This window comes from Biomphalaria glabrata, chromosome 4 (genome assembly GCF_947242115.1).
Source record: "Biomphalaria glabrata chromosome 4, xgBioGlab47.1, whole genome shotgun sequence".
Classification (NCBI taxonomy): Eukaryota; Metazoa; Mollusca; class Gastropoda; family Planorbidae; genus Biomphalaria; species Biomphalaria glabrata.
Genome location: NC_074714.1, coordinates 48,456,495 through 48,478,875, shown reverse-complemented (window position 1 = coordinate 48,478,875; position 22,381 = coordinate 48,456,495). Strand labels below are relative to the sequence as shown.

General features: G+C 38.1%; 1 protein-coding gene across 2 annotated transcripts in view; it reads left to right on the top strand.

The window, feature by feature from the left end:
* Positions 1-19,433, top strand: part of LOC106079919 (uncharacterized) — an 84,976-nt gene extending 65,543 nt beyond the window's left edge. For both annotated transcript variants that reach the window (XM_056028002.1, XM_056028003.1), the window contains 5 exons: positions 11,670-11,884; positions 14,902-15,114; positions 16,354-16,480; positions 17,157-17,279; positions 17,854-19,433. In XM_056028002.1, coding sequence (XP_055883977.1) covers positions 11,670-11,884; positions 14,902-15,114; positions 16,354-16,480; positions 17,157-17,279; positions 17,854-18,252 — 1,077 coding nt within the window. In that variant the 3' untranslated portion in view covers positions 18,253-19,433. The remainder of the gene's footprint in view (positions 1-11,669; positions 11,885-14,901; positions 15,115-16,353; positions 16,481-17,156; positions 17,280-17,853) is intronic.
* Positions 19,434-22,381: the final 2,948 nt, after the last annotated feature.

Here is a 22,381-nt window from a genome sequence, read left to right as displayed (position 1 = left end):
CTTGTGTTTAAGTATATAACTATCTTTGCTAAGAGAAGTTCTATCATCTTAGAGCGAATTAGAGTTTTAGACCTAGGAATAGAGAGATGTGTAACAATTCGGTCTTGTCTAATGAAAGAATGTACATCAGGAATTCTAAATTCGCAGATAAAGGAACGAATTTATGTAAAAATCTTTTGAAACACAAATTTGGAGGTTAATTTTATTATTAAATAATGAAATCAATGGACTATTGTTTGTATTTTGTATGTTAAAGTAGTTTTAAAAATTAGATCTAGATCTAAATCCTTTCGATCTAAACATGGTAAACATGGCCTAGATCCATGAAATAGTAATACTTTCATAGAGTTGGGAAACTTTTCTTTTTGAGGGTCTTTAGTTTTGTTTTAGGGCTACTATACATACGTCACGGTTCCAGTTAGTACCCAAGGAACATCTATGCCAAGTTTTATTAAGATTGGTGAAACGGTTTTGATTTCTATGCGGGACATACATACATATATACATACGCCTTACGCGAACTGAACAGGTATTTGCTGGGTTGCCACTAGTTGCCAGTAATGTTTCGAAAATCTCATTGGGTGTACAGATATTTTAGTCGTAAACCGAGCAGATTGTTGAATACCTAGGTTTCACTGTATTTAACGGAATTTAACAATCTCCAGATATTTATAATCATTTTATATTGAATATTTCTTATCTTTTTATCTGATATGATACAGACGTTACTTCAAAAAAAGAAGATGATTACGTCCTACGCGTCATGCATTCAGTCATGCATGTTAACCAATGACTTAAACTCCGCCAACTCACTGGTTTTCCTGGCTAGCTCAGGCAACCCATTCCATGCTCTGATAGCGCTAGGGAAGAAGGAGCTTTTGTACAAATTTGTCCTAGCATATGGGACGAGGAATGTGCCTTTATCTTTTATATAATTAGTTTGTTATATTCGTTGTTAAAAAAAGAAAGAAAGGTGTTTTTTTTTTCTTTTTTTCCTCTCCCTTATAGCTTTCTATGCTGTAGACCACGTCAGCAGCGGCAGCAGCAAGAACGATGACTCTGATGTGATTAAATGAATAATTGATTTAAGTCCCGTCTCTCCCTACAGGAAATTCCGAAATTTGAAACGTGGTTTAGCATTCACTCCCCTTGTCTTTAATTACTCCCCTTGATTTTCCTCTCCCTTTCCTTTGCCTGCGTCATTTGCCGTCGGCGGTTCTCTTCCTAACGTTTCAGACTCTACACTGTGCCTGGGCCTAGAACCAGATACAATGGTGGATAAAGCGAAGCACTTTTAGAAATCAAATGTTTTTTTTAAGTTTGTCGTTTTTTTTATGTTTATAATTGTCTGAACTCACAAAACATCTGTTTCATAGAGTAGATGGATGTATTAAATCTTGGCCAGAATTGAAGTTTTCATTTCTGCACCAACAAATAGTGTCCTTCATTGCGCGCCTATTGAAAGAAGAAAAAATTATTTTGAAAAGGATTTGTGTTCAATGCAGATTGGGTATTGTTAGGCCGGACTGTGGCCAGAACAATAAGGCATTCAATTGGCTAGTCTGTGACTACTACAACTAAGAACTGTTTGTCTGGTGTGTGGCTAGTACAATAAGGTGATATTTTGTCTGCTCTGTTGCTAGTATAACTAGAGGGCATCTTTGTCTGGTCTATTTCTACTACAACTCGAGGACATCTTTGTTTGCTCTGTTGCTACTACAACTCGAGGAAAGTCTAAAATAATTTCAGGCGATACTGGATGCCAAGAGTCCATGAGTTAGTCCTGACCACTCTGAGAAATTCTTCTTAGTGGCCGCAGGGTTTCACATAGTATAGCATTACCCCATATCCTTTACGGCAGCGGCTCTCAGCCTTTTTGGCTCGGCGACCCCCTTTTACAATTCACCACAATGCGCCGACCCCCAAAAGTAAAATTATTTTCGTATGCTAGTCAGCACAGAATGGAGGCTTGTTATCAAAATGGCGGATTAACGAAATAGCTTTTCAGTTACGCCACAACGAAAATAGTATCTATGATTCCGCATGGTGTAATATGGTGCCATGCATTAATTTACATTCATTTAAACTGTTATAAATACTTATACTGCAACAATATTAGAACCCCTGCTTGACGGCCTATATCAGGTCTGTGGCCAGTACAACTTGTAGCTTGTCTTGTCTGCAGTGAGCAAAGATGTCAATGCTTAGGAAGACAAAGTTCTAGACCAGGCCGTGTGGAGGGGAGTGGTAGCATGACAAATAAAATAGGAAGGTAGCAACGAGCTCAACCATGAAAGAAGAGCGAACCAAAGAAAGACTGGCTCCTCCTCCAACACTCAGGTTCAAAGTTCACGTGTAAAGTAGGCAGACGAGACTGCATCTCCTAAATCTGACTTTATAGCATCAAGAAGAAAGTCAAAACGCCCAAAAGCACAGGTGTAGGAAAATGTTTGTGGCAGATAAAAAGTTAGCCGACTATTGAACTCTGGAGGTGTGGGGATGAGCACTGGCGTAGAAAGGGGCGGGGGTTCAAATAGGTTGTACCATTTAGGTTCCCCTCGCCACTGGAGACATGAGAACGCTTTTAATTATCGAAATCAAGTTTCACCATTCTATCAGGGGCTTAGCTAGGAATTTTCCATCATTTGGGGACCCGAGGTGCTTGACCTTTTGGGGGCTCTTGCATTTTGCGTAACATCTAATATTGAATGTAAAAATACTCATTTAGGGCCTCCTCCAGTGGGGGCCCGGGGGATTTTCAAATTCTCCTCCCCTCCTCCCCACCCTAGGTACACCACTGCTTTCAATATAAACCAAGTTACAGGGCCGGATTTCGACCTGATAAGGGTCTAAGCTATTTGAGATATGGGGCTCTTCATATATCCAGATAGTATATGAGGATGCTAAACATGCTTCTCGGATACACAAAATACTTTAATTTAAGAAGTTTAGATATAGTGAAATTACAAATTATAATGCATAAATTTTTATCACTCGGACTATTTGTAAGCTGCCCCAAGAAATTGGGGGCATTAAACCATAAAGTTTATTTACATCCTTTGTTCGTTAAAAGTGCACTCTGTGTGAGATTAGATCCAATCTTATCCTCTCTCGTCATCTCATCTGTTACTTGACTTTGGTTGTAGGGGTGCTATGACAGTGCGCGTATTTCTTCCACTTTTCCCGGTCAGCAGCTGTTCTTAGCGGGCTATCAAGAGTAAAGGAAGGTCCCTTCTTTTCATTTGTTGGGGGGCAGGCATCAAATGGACGAGAGAAATGAATATTGACATTATCAAATCGTTCTTCTGTATAAATAAATGAGATGATAACCTCCCCCAGGCTATATACTACAACTCTTTAAAAAATTCAGAGAGAGAGAGAGAGAGAGAGAGAGAGAGAAGTTCATTTCATGCGATTAGTTTTGTTTTTGGTAATTCTAAAAAAAAAAAATAGAGAACACAGATCCAATAAGATTAATTCAAGTTTGCCTGTAATGATCAATGCCACAAGGTGCCGGGTCAAATCAACGCAGGATTGCTGTTCCAAATTGAAAATTGATAGACCAGGTCACCATTTGATCTGCATTGTCAGTGGGCAACATGAGAAGCGCCCTTCTGTTTCTCTTAATGATGTGCCCCAAGGGAGCTGTTCAAATGGTCCGAAGATTAAGGTTTACATCGTTGTGATTAAAAATGTTGAAACATTTCATCAGTTGTAATCGCAACATTTAGAGCCTCGTAATGAATTCACGAGCTAGAACGTAATTTAGACAAGCCTTGTGCCTTTACGTTTGAAAAAGTATCCTCAAAACTGAAGAGTTTTATAGAAATGGAAATGCTCAAATGGCATTGGTAAAAAAGGCAACGGCAATATTTTAACAAAAGCCTCTAAACATGTTCGATCTGTACACTCTTTTGTTATTGACACGTGATAGAACATGGGGAGCCAAGAGGATCAAATAGACGAGAGAAATGAATATTAACACTATCAAATCGTTCTTCCGTATAAATAAATGTGATGATTAACCTCTCCAAGGTTATAGGCAAAAAACTCTAAGAATTCTAAGAATTCAAACCCACCTAAGAAGATTCTCATTGCCTGTTACAAGATCGTACTGCTGCTGACCTGCCACATCAGCAGAAAATTTATCAGTGAACACTGTTAAAGGGACTAGATCTACAATGAATGTTATTTCTCTCTAAGGAAGCTGGTAGTGTCAGAAAATAAAAAATGACATCATTTCTACAATAATAATAATGATTTACGAATGATATCCTAGGAGTAATCAAGCCAAGTATAATACTGTATTATTTATCTCTGAAATACAATAAATATACTCGAAAACTTAATGATGCACGAGTAGAAAGTAGATCCTGATTAATTTATGATTCTCTCAAGCTCATAACTCTAGCCCCATTAATCACTTTCTCCGTAGCCGCACGTCCCTCACGATGAAGGCAGATCCATAGAAAGCAAGCTATTTAGTGCCTCCGGTGTACGGAATAAACAAGAGTTGATAAGTTTTATTTTTTTAGCGCCTGGTCCTATGTGCCACTTTTTTTTTTCTATGTTCGTACAAGATAATACAAAGGGAGAAGATTGCAAAGCCTCCGAGAAGAGATCGACGATGTCAGGTTAAGTATCTATAATTCATCTTTTCAGCTTGCGAAGTCTTCATAGGTTGAGAGTGCGTGCGTTAGCGGGCACGGGCCTTTAAAACAAGGTCATCGGGTCTCACAAAGACCTTCCTTCAGGAAACATTACCAGGAAAAAAAGAAGAAGAGGCAGACAGAGAAAGCGATGGTAAGACAACATAAAGGTATGGACGCGCCTGCCATGAAGTGAGATTCTGTCCAAGGCAAAAGACAGGGAGGAATAGAGAGGGACGTTGGACAGATCTTGTGTGGTGCCCCTTCGATCCAAAAAACTAAGGGATAGGTAAAGGTGAATAAAGGTTATACACTATGCGAATGGCGCCTACTCTTTTTTTTTCATCTAAACTGTTGCAATGGGAGCCAAAGTTAAAGTATATGTTCAGCTGAAACACTTACAATGTTATAGATTAACTCTTAAAGCTTTTTGCAATAGTTGGGTGGAGGCAATATAAATGCATAGCTGAATGTACCCCAAAGGATTAAAGAAAGCAAGGGAAATAACCTCAAAAACAATTCCACGGTGGAGTCATCTTCAATCACATTGGTGATCTTCTGCTGGAATAAATTTGATGAAATCCAGAAAATTGAAAACATTTCTATTTTGTGTTTGACTGTGTGCTTTTTAATCATCAAAGGGAATTTTGAAACTCAGCGTCACGTGACATGTTCTACATTAAACGAGTTGAATGTTTTCATAAAAAAAAGATATTTGACATTTGTAATGAAACGATTAATTCTGTTTATAACTATAAAGTACATATGATAGACAAATACATATAGATCTAGTGATACACATGCTAAACATAAACATTCCTGATTGCTAAATTAGGACTCAACATATAAATTAAGATACAGACGAGCGCCCTGCATGAAAAGTTACTCTGCCACAGGTGGCTGCCTGGTCGTGCGGTATGCACGCTGGACTGTCGTTCGGACTTGTCGATGGTCCCAGGTTTAAACCAGGCCCCGTCGTCCTGCGGAGGTTTGGAATAGAAAGTAAATTATCAACATCTGAAACATGTCAACAATTGACAACTAAAACACTTGTCAGTTGACTTATTGGGCCTCTTAAACAGTGGCGTAGTTAGGGTGGGGGGAGGAGGGATCGAATTTGAGGGGCCCCCAAAAGAGTGTCCGAAATTTATTTTTACATGAACTATTACGCCATTATCTTATGCCATGATGTCGAATGTCAAATGCAGGGGCCCTTAAAGTAGCCTAGTCAACCCCCCCCCCCCCCGGGCCCCAAAATCCCCAGCCACGCCACTCTAAAATGACAAGATACATTTATTTCTTGGAAATTGCCTGATATTATCAGTAATTGGGAACTCTTAATCATCAGTTGTTTTTTCTCAGGATATGTAGTTCAGGTGTGCATGTTGATACAGCGAGAGAAAATGTTGAAGTAACAAAACACAACTAAGACTCGAACCACCGGATCAATGAGAGCAAATCTATGCACTACCCAGGATCATCATCATCACATGCTCTTTGACTTGTCGCATGGGTCGCTCTGACTTCTTCTTCGTTCTCATTGTTATGTTGGAGCGTTCGATGACTAGACCAATATATGAGATGAACTGCGCAGTGGTTTCCAAATCAGGTAGCTCTCCATATAGTTTTCTTTCTATTGGGGTGATTTGGGGCCAGTGTCTTATTTGGGCCTCTTGGTAAAGAGAGCAGTTTCGTAGGACGTGGTCGGCATTTTCTGGTGATACTCCACATGGGCAGATTTCACTGGTTCCAATTTTGAGCTTCCGGTGTGTGTGTTGTCGCATTCTGTTGTATCCGGTCTTGAGTTAAAAAATTAGACGTTGGTCTTGTCGGATAGCTTATAGTAAGCGTCATCTTTCTTGTGATTTGAATGAGAGGTCGTCCATTTCTCATTTATTTTATTTACAATTAATTTCTTCAATTCTTCTGGATAGAGTGCAGAGTTTATTTGAGAGTTAGTTCTCCCACTCTTGGCGAGTGTGTCAGCCTTCTCATTTCCTTCAAGTTGTATATGAGCTGGTATTCATTGAATAACAGTTTTTTTTTCCTGTTGTTGTTGAGCTTTATAAGTGCTGTTCTGAGGTTTTTAATATAAGAGGTATCAGAGTTTTGCAAGCTTTGGAGGGTTGTTTTCGCATCAAAGACAATCTGACTGTGTGGGGAACTTGGATGATTTGCTAGCATGGTAACAGCTAGTGCTAGTGCTTCCCTTTCTGCTCTGTGGCTGTCAGAGATCTCTCCAGTTGCAATGGATTTTTCTAGTTTTCCTTCATCTGGCCATTCGATAAGTATTCCAGCTCCTCCATTTATTGTGGCTTTATGGGATGAGCCATCCGTGTAAACTCTGATCCACTGATTGCTAGAATAATTGGTTTGTAGGGTCGCTCTGACAATTTGCGTAACCAAAGCCCTCCACTTTTCCTGGTCAGCAGCTGTTCTTAGTAGGATATTAAGAGAGAGGCCGGTCCATTCTTTCACGTTGTTCAATCAATTCTTCTTCTTTGAAAGAGCTTTTCTTCATGCTTCCGCTACTGTACTTTGGAGGAACATGTTTGACAGTCGTGTCATTTGATAGAGAACCAGCTCCGCATTCATTACTTCACAGTATTGAGAAGTTTCGCATTTTTTTTTAGCCGCCCAGAGTGTTGACTTGTAAAAGTACAAACTCATTAGTTTTATTTTGCTTAAATCTGATACTTTAGCAAATTTCCTGAAGCCTGACACATACCAGGCTATAATTTATTTCGTTTTGTTATTATTTGATTTTAAAAAAGTAATAAAAGAGATTGTAACTCTAATACCAGTCATTATTCAAGAAACTAGATATGAAAATCTTATCTACGATAACAAACTTATAAAGGCGGTGAATCATTTGCTCTAAGGTTGGGAAATAATTTTAAACATCGTTAGGAAAGCACGAGTTACAAAAAAACTTAAAAAGATGGTTTTCATATTAACTCCTCACTTTATGAAGCTGACAATGTTTTTATTCATTCTCAATCTACTTATTTCTAGTAATGCTTCAACAAGTCTTTCTAGTTAGCTTGGACAACCACGTTCTAATATGACAGTCCAGCTTATTTCTATTTAAGACGGTGCGCAAATGTTCATGGCCGTCTATTTATTTATTCAACTCTTTATTGAAAGCAAAGAAACATTTGAGGCAAGTGCGGGAAAACCCGCTGAAAGTGTGTTTAAAAAAGCAAAATTTCATGTTTAGATGACTACTATCAAAATAATTTTAACAGTGAAACTAGAGTTTTCACTGTTTGGCCAGTTAGCTAGTAATTATTTTCCAAAGATACACATAAATTGTAAAATTTCTAGAAAAGTGTTAGAGTCGTTTCTAAATCAGTCCACTCAGTGTCCGACCCCCATGAAGATATTTTTTAACGTATTAGGAGTGTCTAAGCATGCATAAATAAGAATACATTTTGATCTTTGTGTTAGTAACCTACATAGTAGTTGTGGTGACCATCATATTAGTAATATTTTATTTAAACAGCGCTAGCAATACCATTAGTTTAACTAAAGTATATAATAAAAACAATCATTCGATTCATAGAATAAGACAGGCGAACAAAAAGAGTATAAAGTTCTCAAAAAGCAAAGAATATTTTTGAGTTGACATTTCCAACACCCTCGCGAAGTCACGTTACTATGGTTAACATGTCGACGGTCATGATAGTGAAGCCCGACTTATTGGAGTTGGCAAGTGGAAGGTCCTAGTGAGGTCTAAACCTCCTTCTACTCACTCCCGACATGAACCGTGAATCCGCTTAATTAGCGAGACGTTTCTTTCTGATGGCCTCGACGGTCAGCGCAGATTATGGTCATCTCCGCCACTGACCATTGTGCCCGGTTCTGGTCTCGAGAGGGCCGTTACTTGTCGTGTTTCCCATCAGATGGAAACCTCGACCCTGACAACCTTCGCCACCCCTCCTCCTTTAGAATGGAGATTGATTTTTTTTTCTACGGTCGTCCTCCCTCCTCCCCCCCCCCAACAGCCGCCCCCCAAGCTATATAGCTCCCAATTCCTTAATACTCTATTCGTGTTCACAAATCACACGAGACACACACACCTGAAGACTTACAACACTCACACTCATAAATAACACAAATGCCAACACCCCAACACACATAGCTCTAACTATTTCTTTAATGTCGTACAGGCCACCCCACCCCCTCCCCACATCACATCTACCTCCCTGGGTCTGGGGCTTCTGTGAGGTCGAAAATGTCCTTTCTTTTTTTTATTCCCAGATCCTGTTTTTTTTCTCGCTCCGGCCCCTTTCATTGCAAAGCTTCCCACGTGCAGACGTTTAATGTTGATGATGATGATTATGTGTCTGTATGTGTGTGTGGGTGTTAGGGATGGAAAGGGGGGGGGGCGGTGGGGCGAGGTGAAGAACAGGGCGCTAGGGAGGCTGGAGTGTCGATGTAAAATTGAAAGGCGCTCTAGAAGAAGTGTACACCTGATCTTGTAATGACATTGTGTGATAAACGTCAGAACTGCCATTGATGTCCTAGACTTTAAACAGCCAATGACCATTTTCTCGTGGTCAGTATTGAGTAATTTTTCTTCTTCCGGTATAACAAGCTCAATGCTGGGGCAAGAATTCGTATAAAAATATTTAAATGTTAAGAAACAATACACAAATTTTAGCGCAGTCTAATTATAGCTGTATAATTTAGTGAACTTTATGCTGTAACACATTTTGTATGAAAATATTCTTTATAACAGTTTTATTTCTAATTATTCATATCGTTATTATACTTACAGAAATTGCTGACACCCTTTAAGTTATTAATTTCCCAAAATGGTTTCTGATTTTAATAGAAGCCTTATCAGAATCAATGACATATATAAACTTCGAGAGCTGGAAGAATTACGAAGTTTATGTTAAGCCAATCAAGGATTAGATACACGCCAGTGTCTGTGTAGCTTCTAGAAACATTTGTTTACACATCCGGTTATATGATTCATTAAAGAGTTTGTTTGTTTTTCTCAAATCCAATCTGAGTGTAATAATGTATTCAAATGACAAAGGGACGTAACTGAAAAAAAAACAAATTTTAACATAAAGAGTTACAGTTAGTTGTATGATAAAAATTATAGAACCTTGAGGAAAATATTGCCCGCATATTTAATAAATAAAAAATTCTGACATTTTCAGCAATTATTAGAGCTGTGACATTAAAAACTAAAAACCCTTAAAGACTACGAACTTTAAAAATTACTTTGATTTAAAAAGTAATCTGTTTTTTAAAATACCTGTTTGATATAATTTGTTTGCACTAAGAATGCAGGAGTCTCTCGATGATGGCTATAATCATCAGTCTGAGCTCTATAAGCTCTAATCATGGGGCAGAGTCATTGTAAGCGATAATTACGCAGAAAATATTTTTTTTTTTACATTGACCGATACTGTAATTGTCACATTAAGCGGGAATGAAATGTCACACATGACGACAGTTGAACGATTTGCTCCTCACTTGCGCAGAATGCAGGTTTCAAAGACAACACCAGAACACAGGCGATAAAAAACTGAAATTTGAACTTTAATTAGTTAGAACATAAAGTAAATGACTCTTGTAGCACAATGACTCAATGTAATGCATGTGTATTTTGAGTGAACAATCTAAATTTAGAACTAGAGATTTTTAATATGACGAAAAAGCTATAAATAGTTTTGGTCCATCCGGTGTTCAGAATAAAGGGAGTGTTGATTACTTATGTGTTTTTAAATGTCTATGATAATTTGTGTGTACGTTTTAGAACCGCAGAATCAAAGCCATTTAGCTCTTACGTTAAAAACTTATTTTATTTATTAGTTGGCAACAAGGAAGTTCACTTCAGCGTCCTTGACATTGTGTAGGTTTATCGTGAACATCTCCTTTAGACTCGAGCCCCCGATTTAAACTTCAAAGGCATTAGGACAATCACCACCGAATCTTCAATTAGGTATCATACATAAAACACTGAACCATAATCTTCAAATACAAAGACAAAACCTTATCAAATACTCAGAAAGACACAAAGATAAAGGCACATTTCTCGTACCATATGCTAGGACTAATTAGTACAAATACTCCTTCTTCCCTAGTGCTATTAGAGCATGGAATGGGTTGCCTGAGCTAGACAGGAAATCCAATAGCTTGGCAGAATTTAAGTTATTGATGAACATGCCCAGTAAACATCTTCTTTTTTTTTAAGTAACGTCTGTATTTTATAAGAAGATAAGATCTAGAATGCCGTCTTTACTTGAAATTTTAAGAGTATTTCAGTACATTTTATACAGCTATTTTTGGTCTGGAAATTTCCAACAACAGTCAAGACTATTTTTTTTACAAAGCTTATATCAACTCACTGTGCCTGTCTGTCTGGCCAAAATTTTGTACACGTTATTGCTCTGACACCCAATCTCGGATCAAGCTGAAATTTTTTACACAATTTTGTCTTTTCCCTGGCAACACAAGAATCAATTTTAAAAAATTATCCTATTAGTTACTTAACTATTGGTAATTTTTTTTTGTTGGTATCTCAAACAAGGAAAAGAAATAGTACTTGATTTAAGTGGTGGTTTAAGCTGAATAAGTCCTCTTTATAGATTGTTGTCTGAGGCTTATTAAAATTTTAATTACACGACATCCAAACTAACTGATACACTTAATATCAGCTTCGTTTTTTTTTTCTTAAGTTTTTTCATTATTTTGCTTGTTTACGATTTTGTTTTGTGTCTTTTGTTTGTTTGTTTGTTTTGCATTTTCGGATGTTCTTTCAGAAACGAAGATTATTATGCCCTAGCCTCCTCCTCCTCCTCCTGCGGAACGGAAGCGGACAGGGTTCAAATCCAGGACCTTCATGACAACAGTTCAAAGTGCATATCACACGACAAGGCAGCGGCCTAATCCTATTGTGTAGCCACTGCGCTTAGCGAGAGTATGTCACTTTCGAGTGACTCTTCTCTTTACTTTTGGTGACGTTAAACTATTTTTTTTTCCTATTTTAACCCACAGAGTCGAGTTCACCCGGAGGAGTGGACAGGGACACTGCAGGAGGACTTCAGCTTGTCCACCCACCACGTGATCAACTTCTCCACCGCCCTGTACCACCCATGGGGTAGCCAGACCGGAAGTGCTGCAGCCGCCATACTTTACACGGCATGGATCTCGGCTGCCAACATTTTTCTGATCTTTCTCCTGATCACGAACGTCAAACTGCTCAACAGCAGGTGAGGTGCCGCGACACATTCAAAGTGCAAACCAAAGACGGAAGACGTTGACGTTTAGTGCTAAACACTTTGTTGTCACATTCTTGTCTACGGTGTTGTCACATTCTTGTCTACGGTGTTGTCACATTCTTGTCTACGGTGTTGTCACATTCTTGTCTACGGTGTTGTCACATTCTTGTCTACGGTGTTGTCACATTCTTGTCTACGGTGTTGTCACATTCTTGTCTAGGGTGTTGTCACATTCTTGTCTACGGTGTTGTCACATTCTTGTCTACGGTGTTGTCACATTTCTTTAAGTAGTGGTAAATAAAGTATGTGTCAAATGGTCACGTTGTTGAAAGCATGATGGTAGCTCAATGTAGAGGCGTGGCCTATTTTTCTAAGGCATAACATACCGTACATTTTAAGCTTTTTTTAAAAAGTTATTTATCAAAGTGACCATTGCGAATGCAGGTAATTATTGGTACAGTACTTATTCAATTGAACGTGTTCGAATCCCCTACAGAGATTCGAATTTAAGCCACAATCATTTGATACTATGCCAGACGCACTTTCACTTAACCCTAACGACCCAGAATGTGAAACTTCAAAAGGTACTTCATTTGTTACTAAAATCTCCTAACCTTTAAAATTACAACTGATTCAAAGATGTGTCTTCGCTCTGTGTGTGTCATTTGTTGCTTATTTATGTTGTTGTCATGCGTGGCTGTCATGTATATGTGTTGTATGTGATTGTCAAGTGTGGTCGTCATCTGTTGCTTGTCATGTGTGATAAGCAAATACGGGTTTAAAGTCTGGTCGTGGTGAAGTTTAATTGTTTATTCTCTGTTGTGTTTACACTTTATAACGTTTGACTCACATATGGTCAATAAAATATGTTTCTATTCGTATTTTACATTTAACTCTTTCTCTCCTAATCGACGATACCATCGTTGAATTGACCCCATTCAATTCAATTAATGTTTATTTTTTTAAACTTGGCTTAGTGTTATATAAAAAGAGCATCCATTCCCCTTTAATTCTAGACCAAAATAAAACATTTTATGATAACAAACAACAAAACAATTGAAGCTTAACCATGACAGTGTAGTGAAATAGTAATAAGCATAATGAAGAATTCCTTACCAACGTGGAAAAGTAATTACGGAGAGAAAGAGTTAAATGTTATAAAATTCAAAACTGCATAGACATAGGAGTTCTCACTGTTTGCGTATTTCATACATTTATGATGCTTCTATTCCTGTGAACGACTTTTACATAGCGATAAACTGCTGGTCAGTGGTTCTCAAACTTTTACCTAAACGTCCTCCAGACTATACAATGTACCTTTACTCCAGCAACGTATTTTACTGTCCAAAGTGGAACCTTGGCGTCAAGTTTTTCCCTGCATTCTGTATAACAGAAATACATTCTCCTGGCTTTCATGTCACACTATTTATCATAGTTTTAAAAAATACAGTTCAAATGAAGTCAAAGAAAAAAGACGTTGGTACTAGCCAATTACTAAAATGTGCGAGATAGAGATAGAGCTCACCTATGAAAACAATAATCATGTCCGTCGTGATAGCGTCTTCGTATTAACATGGACGTCTTGTATTATAGAACGCCTGTTTATGTCACGTACATGACTTCAATAGAACGAGATACGGCAGTTGGGGAAAATTCGAACTTTGTGACAAGACAAAGGCGAGAATCGCATTAGCAAAGACGTGTTATAATTGCTTTCTTTTTTTAATAAAAAGGTTAGAATTGATCTTTTCACTAACGCCTCATGCGAAAACGTTGTAGAGTGTAGTAGCACTTACTTAAAAGATTTAGCATGTCCCTTCAAGCATTTTGATTTGTTGAAGTAATGGTAGTGTTATTTCTACATGACTAATATTCAAATAATTATATATAATCAAAAGCCATGTACAAAAGATTTTTTTTTTGTCCTATGAAAAATAACATTACCGCCTTTAAGAACGTGGCTCTTAAATCTCGGAGAGCAGCCCACAGTTTGAGAAACGCTGATGTTGGGTTTTAAAAAACCAAGCAAAGCTCATTATCGTATCTTATTGAGTCTAATTAGACAATGGCACTGGAGGATGACAATGCGATTCAATGGAAGCGACGTCGCTGGCGTAAACCTAACTAGCACCGATGTGCTACATTACGCACTCACTCGAGCAGAAGGGGACAAAGAACCAGGTCAAGGTTGCTTTTTATGTATTTTATTATTTTATTTATTATATATATATATAATCACATAAAAATCAGCCTTGAGAACTTTAGCTCAGCCAGTGGTGCGCGTCACAAAACAAACATCAAGACACAAAGAAATGCACAAACTAAACATTTCGGGTGATGTTCATGATAAATGTTCGATTCTGAACAATGCCAAGGACGTTATATTGAAGGATCACTGACGTCTAATAAATAATACAAACTAGTTTTGTGCGAGGAAAGCCCAAACAGTGACGTGCTCGTATAACCACACCTTCGTGAAGGACCTGAGACCAGTGGAAACCAGGTAGGGAAAGGCTTCTGACATATAAAGATCTTTATGAAGACAGCTTGCCACCCAATGCGCCGAACGGCGCGGGCGGATGTAAGTCTGATTGTACTACAAGTCGAAGAAGCTTAAACGACGGTCAACGCTATTACAAATGTACATGCTCTACTCAGTCTCTTGAATGTCTCTCAAATATCGTTCCGTCCCACCCCTTCTTAATTGAACTTATTTCTTGACTTACTAGGAGAAAAAGTGCGCTGTAGAGTGTCACACCAGAAGAATGAAGCTCAAAGTGCAGGAATATGATTGGCACCAGAACACGTTTTGGGTAACTGAAGGCACCACCTTAGACTCCCTTGCTGGCTAGAGGGCGCTAACATACCATTGTTATTCTGGTGGACGGGGGGATCACTAGTTAAGGTTGAGAAACACTGCCCTAACTGTTAGTTACTTGTATCAGGTAACGCGAACAAAATAATTTATTAGTTACAAGAAAATTATTTTTTTTCCTTTTTGTTTCCAGACAGAATATTGTCATCCTACACTATGCTGTCTCAGACCTGACTGTTGGAGTCTTCTACTGCCCTCTGACGGCCGACTTCTTCCTAAGAGGGTCCTGGGCCCATGGGTGTGGCAGTTTTTTCGTCTGGTTCACATTCGTGTTCCCCTTGACCTTCTTAACTACTCACTCAGTGTTCCTCCTGCTCATGATGAGGATACTTCCTCCTTGTTTCAGGTGAGTACTGCATAAAGAGAACCACAAGTTAGATCGTTAGGCGAGCATTGCATAAAGAGAACGACTATCTGGGGATTACTACGTAAACAGAACCACTAATTACATATCAGGGGAGTACTGCATAAAGAGAACCACTAATTACATATCAGGGGAGTACTGCATAAAGAGAACCACTAATTACATATCAGGGGAGTACTGCATAAAGAGAACCACTAATTACATATCAGGGGAGTACTGCATAAAGAGAACCACTAATTACATATCAGGGAGTACTGCATAAAGAGAACCACTAATTAAGTATCAGGGGAGTACTGCATAAACAGAACCACCAATTACATATCAGGGAATTACTGCATAAACAGAACCACTAATTACATATCAGGGAAGGACTGCATAAAGAGAACCACTAATTAGATCGTGTATACCAGGGACGGGCTGGGTGTAAAAATTAGCCCGGGCATATCTATACTATACGGTCCACAAATTATATGCCACATGATTCGCATCCAGTTATACCTGTCCTCAAGAGTATTGTGTAAAGTTTAATAATGTATCGAAAGAAGTTATCTATATGAATAATTTATTAGATGATTTTGAAACTATCGGATATGTGTTACTTTTACTAAGAATATTATAAATCATAAAACAATTTACTGGCATTCATGCGGCCTTTTCGGTAGCCCTACCAGCCCTATTAGGTACCTGCCCATCGGGCATTTGCCCGAATGACCATATAGCCAGTCCGCCCCTGGTGTATACTTCCTGACACCCAAGCACTGTATTAAGGTTATACATCTAAACAGCTAGACTAACAGATAGTCATCGTGTGTTCCGCCTACGAGTATGAACGCATAAAAGGAGAAGCACATTGGCGAACAATCGATACCCTTAGCAGTGGTACCCAACTTTTTTCGACCTGTGAGCAATTTACATTTTCTACACGCACGTCACGTGACACATTTTATCGCAAACAAAAAAATATCTTCAAGTCCTAAGGAATCGAGACTCTGCGAACTCATTGCACACTGTGTGCAGACGTGACGAGGACCCAGTAGGCTGGGAATCACTTACACGCTTACACACTTGATCCTAATGTTTACGACATTTATTTTACGTCAATCAAAAACAACTATACTGAACCATAAGACAAAGCGACAGTCTGAAAGGTCAAACATGGCCAGGTATTTCCGGGTACTTTATAGTGACCCTATTCATTCACCAATGTTGTTCTTATTTCAGGAGATATGGTCTGGTGGTGAAAAATATGGCCAGGAACTGTGTCTTTTCAGCGTCCTTCATAGTCTTGTGGGCTTACCTGGTCGCCATTGTTTCTGCCCTGAGCGCCGGACGACATGAAAACGTGCACGTACGTAACTTCCTGTTTACCCATAAGTCTGCGTAACTTCCTGTTTACATATATGCACGCGGTTAAGTAGAATACATTATTGAACGGCTGGTTATAATAATCACCAATTAAAAATACATTTTGACTTAAATTTTAATTACATGACAAAGTAAAAAAAAACTATTAAATCCACCAAAACAAAAAGATGTTGAAAGATCTGTTAATCTCAATGTATGCACCGAAAATAAGAGTTATACCCAATATGAAAGAGTAATATTTTACAATGAATTAAGAAAATGTTGACATTAGTTGAGGGAGGGGGTAAGGAAATATAACAAAAGTACCTTCTTCTTAATGTGTAGTAAAAAAGTTACGAAATTCTCAAAAGTGTGCACTTTGGATTCCGGAAGGTGTTCCTATTTGTTTAACCCTTAAGGTGCACTTTGTAGTTTAGCCTCTAAACACCAAAATTGTAATTTCATTTAGAATGCATTCAATGTAAACCAGCTCAGCACTCTAATGGTTAACATTTGTTACATTTGTCTCGGTGCTTATTGCTTGATAAGAGGTGGGATAACTCTCTCTTTCTCTTTCCAAAACTCATTTCATGATAGCTTGATTAAGTCTAACGTTTCACTAATTTGTTTGGGGGGAAATGTCAAAGTCGTTTCATGGAATGATGCTTTTCAATTTTCAGATCGCCATAGCGCCCGGTGTCGTCTGCAAAGCTTTGGTGGCTACCCATGGTGCAATCATTATCAACGTGCTGGTCTACTTCCTGCCGGCTTCCATGTGTCTTCTGCTTCTGCTGCTAGTGGCGGTAAGTCGGCTATGTGTACTTTAGATTTTCAAGCTCGTAATTTTGTTTTTATATTTTGATGTTCAAATCTTAGCTTCATTCAAAAGTATTGCATATTCTAAGATTTAAGATCTCTGAATTTTGCCAAACTTTCAATTCCAATCTGCATTACACTAAAAAATCCCGAAACAGCTTGCTAACAAATTTTATGAGTTATTACTGGATGCGTACTAGATGGAGGCTAATTCAGCAAATATATTCAGATAAATATTCATAATAGTTTTGAAGTTACGAATAGTAGCTTCAAATGGATGGTTATTTTAAAAATTGATTTAACATTTCCAGTGGTTTATTTTATATAATTTCATTCTATGTATTTAAATATATCAATAATATTGATGTATAACTTTATTTACAAAAGTTATGGTCCTTTGACCATGTGGTAATGTCCCTAGCTAGAGTAAAGTAATAAATTAAGATGGCTTAATACTAAAAAATATACTTAAATGTTTGCGGCCGAATCGTAGTCTTTTTTAAAAAATGAAATTCATACAATCTAAATTCAATTAAAAAAAAATTTTGTTTATTTGTACAGATTCGTGAAAAGACCTTGATCTCAACACCCAGTGTCCAGCTGACGCTAGAGGCCAACACAGAACAGTGCACACCTATACCGCTCCACCTCCTGTCCCTACTCACCATCCTGACGTCACTGCTTCCTCTCCCAGCGTTCCTCATCACCACCGCCATGGCCCGAGGCGTCTGCTCGTCTGTCGAGTGCCTGGCCTGGCTACTTCCGCTGGGAACGGTCGCCGAGTGGGTGCTGTTTGCCAAGTCCGGCCTCGTCCCCTTGGTCATATTCATGGCTCCCGACTTCCGGGCCGCCATTGTGGGCGCTCTTCACCACTTCCGGCGAGTACCCACTTCTGACACGCGAGATCTTGTTACCAACATAGAAGACCCAGAAGAGGATGGGCCATTTTCAAGTATATAAATAGAGCCGTCTGCTAAATTCTTTTCTTTTCCCCATAAACCAGTCGGTCTGTCTTGGTCTCTAAGTGCAGTATCTTAATAGAAAATATCTTTCAAGATCATATTGAAGATACACTAATGATATCGATCAAGTTAGATCGTTGAAGACTAAAACATATTCAACCTTCTTAAAAGTATATAAAGTGAACGATAGCTTTTACTAGAGACGGTATGAAATTATGACATCATCAGAAGATGTAAATCTAAACCAAGATGTAACAATACTGTGAAGATCAATCTGGACATTATATTCAAAGCATTTCGATTCTTGAATTTGAATTTTCCGAACTTAAAAACAAGAAATGAGAAAGAAATGAAACAAAAAGATGACTATCATAAGATTTTTTCAGTAACGGAACACTTCCGACATTCTGAGTATTTACAGGAACACTTTGCTTGGTTTTTTTTAGAGAGATTAATTCACGTGGTGGTTTAATAGGTAATTATTCCAGTTGTTGGCGGAACATCTATTCACGCCTCTTTGGACACTAGGGTTCCGTGGAACATGGTTTGGTAAGCACTGCTTTAGAGGATTGGGAAGAAAAACTCAAATGTTTTTTGTGGAAACGTAAAACCAACGGATCAAAATATTTGGAATGGTTGTATGGTTTAAGTTTTATTTGTCACGAGCTTTTATGAGCTGGGTATAAAATACTGTATCTGGTTAAAGACTTAATATTTGTTTGTAAAAATGTTTTACATGTTTCGGATGTTCCTTCAGAGTTGAAGATAGTTTACTTCCTAGTCCTAACCTCCCGCAGGACGACGGGAGAATGGGAGCGGGCAGGGTTTGAGCCCGGGGCAATCGATAAACCCAAACGACAGTCCAGCGCGCAAACCGCACGGCCAGGCAGCCATCCATGATGGCTATTAAGGTTGAAAATATGGAATACTAGGGGCGAGAGAAAAGAACAAAGGCTGGTAGAAAGTGTGGGAGAAAGTGTGAGAGAAAGTGTCTGAGAGCGAGAAAGACAGAGAGAAGTGCTTTTATTTTGAAGTACTCTAAACTGTGTTAAATAACTATTTGACATTTGTCATACTTTGACATGTCATTTTAATAAGACCAATAAGGTTGCTTTCGGTTGTTATCTGTAAGACGATTACTTGTCTTTTGTTGAACTTTTCCCCATGTGCTGTACATATTTTTTTTTTTTGCGAAATAATTTCCAATGATAGTGCTGCGATTAGATTTAGAATGAGTTGCCTTCGAGCTATTTAAATGTTTCATTACACTGGAGATTTTCATTTACGACGGACATTATTAATAGCTTTTTGGAGTATCCACTGTATCATATTGGAAAAGTTTGATAAGCTATTTTTTTTAATTATGTGATAATTTTTGTCAACATTTTTTAACTGTAGAATGAATTTTTTTAAAAACTATTGCATTAAAAAAAAAAAAAATTTCAATATGCAAGAAGCATTAAAAGTTCACTGTATGACTAAACATAAAAAAAAAATAGGCAACTAAAAAAAAAAATAGGCAACTAACTTGGGTTAATAAGGGAGATTAGAAACGAAGATCAACACATTAAAACTATGGCTTGATGCCCTTTTTTAAAGTTGGCAACAATGAAGTTTATAATATCGTCTTTGAGATTGTTTAGTTCTTAGTGAGAATCTCCTAAAGATTATTAAATTATTTATTATTATAGCTTTTATATATCGCTACTTTCATGCTAAAAGCATGCTCAGAGCGCTTTGGTCCAATCTCATTTGTGGACCAGTAGGGGGAGGGGGTATCTAGGAGTTGGTTTTCCGTGCTGCCTTTAGGCGCTCAGTAAACGCAGCTCTGCCCGAGCCGGTGTCGAACCTCGAGCCCCCTTCTAGATAGCCAAGACAAGCCAAGTTCAAGCTCACTTAGCCTCTCGACCATGCTTCCCACATGTAACAAATAAGACTGTAGATCGATTTTGAATTGCACACACGAGTTTGATTTTATAAGTAAAAAAACATAAACTTGTTTCCTTACGTTGTACTCAGTGGACCGATCAGGCCATACCTTGGGGCTATGATACAGACATATTGTTTTTTTTTTTTAATTTTGTTGCGGTAACTCGAAAAGAAAAACAAAGAAACAAATATTGGTATTGGTTCGTGAATCTGTGTCATTTTATGAGATGTTGTATATGTATCTCCCTTTGCATCTTTTCGTGGGACTAAAAGGCTAATCCTTGATACACATCCACGGTGGCAGCCTTTTTCTCTACCTCTGATGTGTTCAACAGCTGCGATCTATGACCCTGATCTTGCCTTCCATAAGGATACTTTCAACCAACTCAAAGCTTTTGAAGCAGAACGAGGCTAAGACAAAAAAATTAGGAATCGTCACAAAGACAAGCGACGCCCATGTGATGACATACACAAAGAATGTTTAGAGAGAAAGGTCCTTTTTGACGAGCTTAAAGGAGGATGGCGTAACATAGATGTCCCCCTTCCCATAAACACTATAAAGATCAACTCAGGTAAACTTTTGTCCTCAATTGTATAAGTCTAGAGGACAGCAGCTGGCAGCAGATGGCCTATGAAAGAAGCAGATGAAGAGATCTCACGAAGTTTGCAGGAAGCAGCAAGACACACATTTAAGACACAAAAAAGCCCTTCCCCCGCCAATGGGGACAACGGCTTTGTCTGTATCAGTCTGCATCAGTAGAGCCAGATTTACCTATAGGTAACACAAGCTATAGCTATAGTTTTAGACATACCTCTAAATGAGAACCTGATCTCAAAGAAGAAACAATAAATGCATTTGTTCAATTAATATATGTCATTACTGCCGTTATATTACATCATCGTTTAACTATTATATCTGCTATTTACGCTGTTAGTGCATAGAGGTCATTTTTTTTTTTTGCAAGATGACGTCTAAATCTATTAATAGAACCTAAGGGCGACAACTGATCTTCCCCAATTGAACTCAAAACTCCAGTAAACCGCTAATTTACTCATATGAACGTTTCCTAGCCACCTGCCTGTGTTGTTCTCAAATCGATCTGTCTGAACGGTAGGAACAAGTTTTAGTTGCCGCCGACTAGCGGACTGGTCGCTTTTTACAGATAAACGTTTGACCTCGACGATGTGTTTGGCCAAACTTTATTGGCTTCCTGGTGGACTTTGTCAATAGGAGGATCATAGGGTCAGACAAACATTGCGATAACTGGAGAGGCAGTAAAACTAAGAGAAGGAGAGATAGAGAGAGAGAGGGAGAGAGAGTTGTGAAATGACAGAGAGGAACTATAGAGAGATTATTGGAAATGCATTGAAGATAATATTTATCCCAGTAAATCATCCTATAATTTACATTGATTTATCTCCCCTTGAGGATGTGACGTATTGATCATCTTTTCAGTTTAAGATCGCTAATGATGCAGGGAAAAGGAAGCAGCAAAAAATATTCTGAGGTGGGAACAATGCCAGAAGATAAGTGCCCTTCATTGATGGCCATTCGTTTGGCCATTTCTCATCATTCATCATTATTAGGCGTTTCTGGTAGAATTAATTGATTTTTAAAATCCCCCCCCCCCAATAAAATCCTCTTGTATAATTGTTTTAATTAGAATTAATACAGCTTCTAAAAATAATTTCCATTTATGGTTCAAAAATTGTTTGAAAAAAATATATAGTTCATTATGTCACTCCATAAAGTTGAGTTTTATCACGATGAGCTGTTTTAGAAATATTTAGTAGATATTTATTTGGTATATCACATTTCAGTACAGTCATTTATTCCCACGTAAGTGCCGGATCTAGTGACCATACATACCCCATACTTTTTTTTTTATCACTTCGTGTTTCTTTGATCTAAAGCATAATCAAGCAATTAGCATTAATTTATCCCCAAACTTAGATTTAACTCATAAGTTTCTAGTGTTTTTGCAATATTCTCCAAAATTTCTTCAAGGCTGCAGGAAATTAGGAGTTAGGAGTTTAATAATGAAATCATTGTTTCAACTCAACACTTCAATTCAAAGTGACAATAGAACAGAAATGAGTCAGAAAGCTTAACATTTGTTATAATTGATGAACAGAATGATTGAGACAATGTCACTGGCAATGCCTGAAGCCTCTTCCCACCTGGTGTCCGCTGCTCT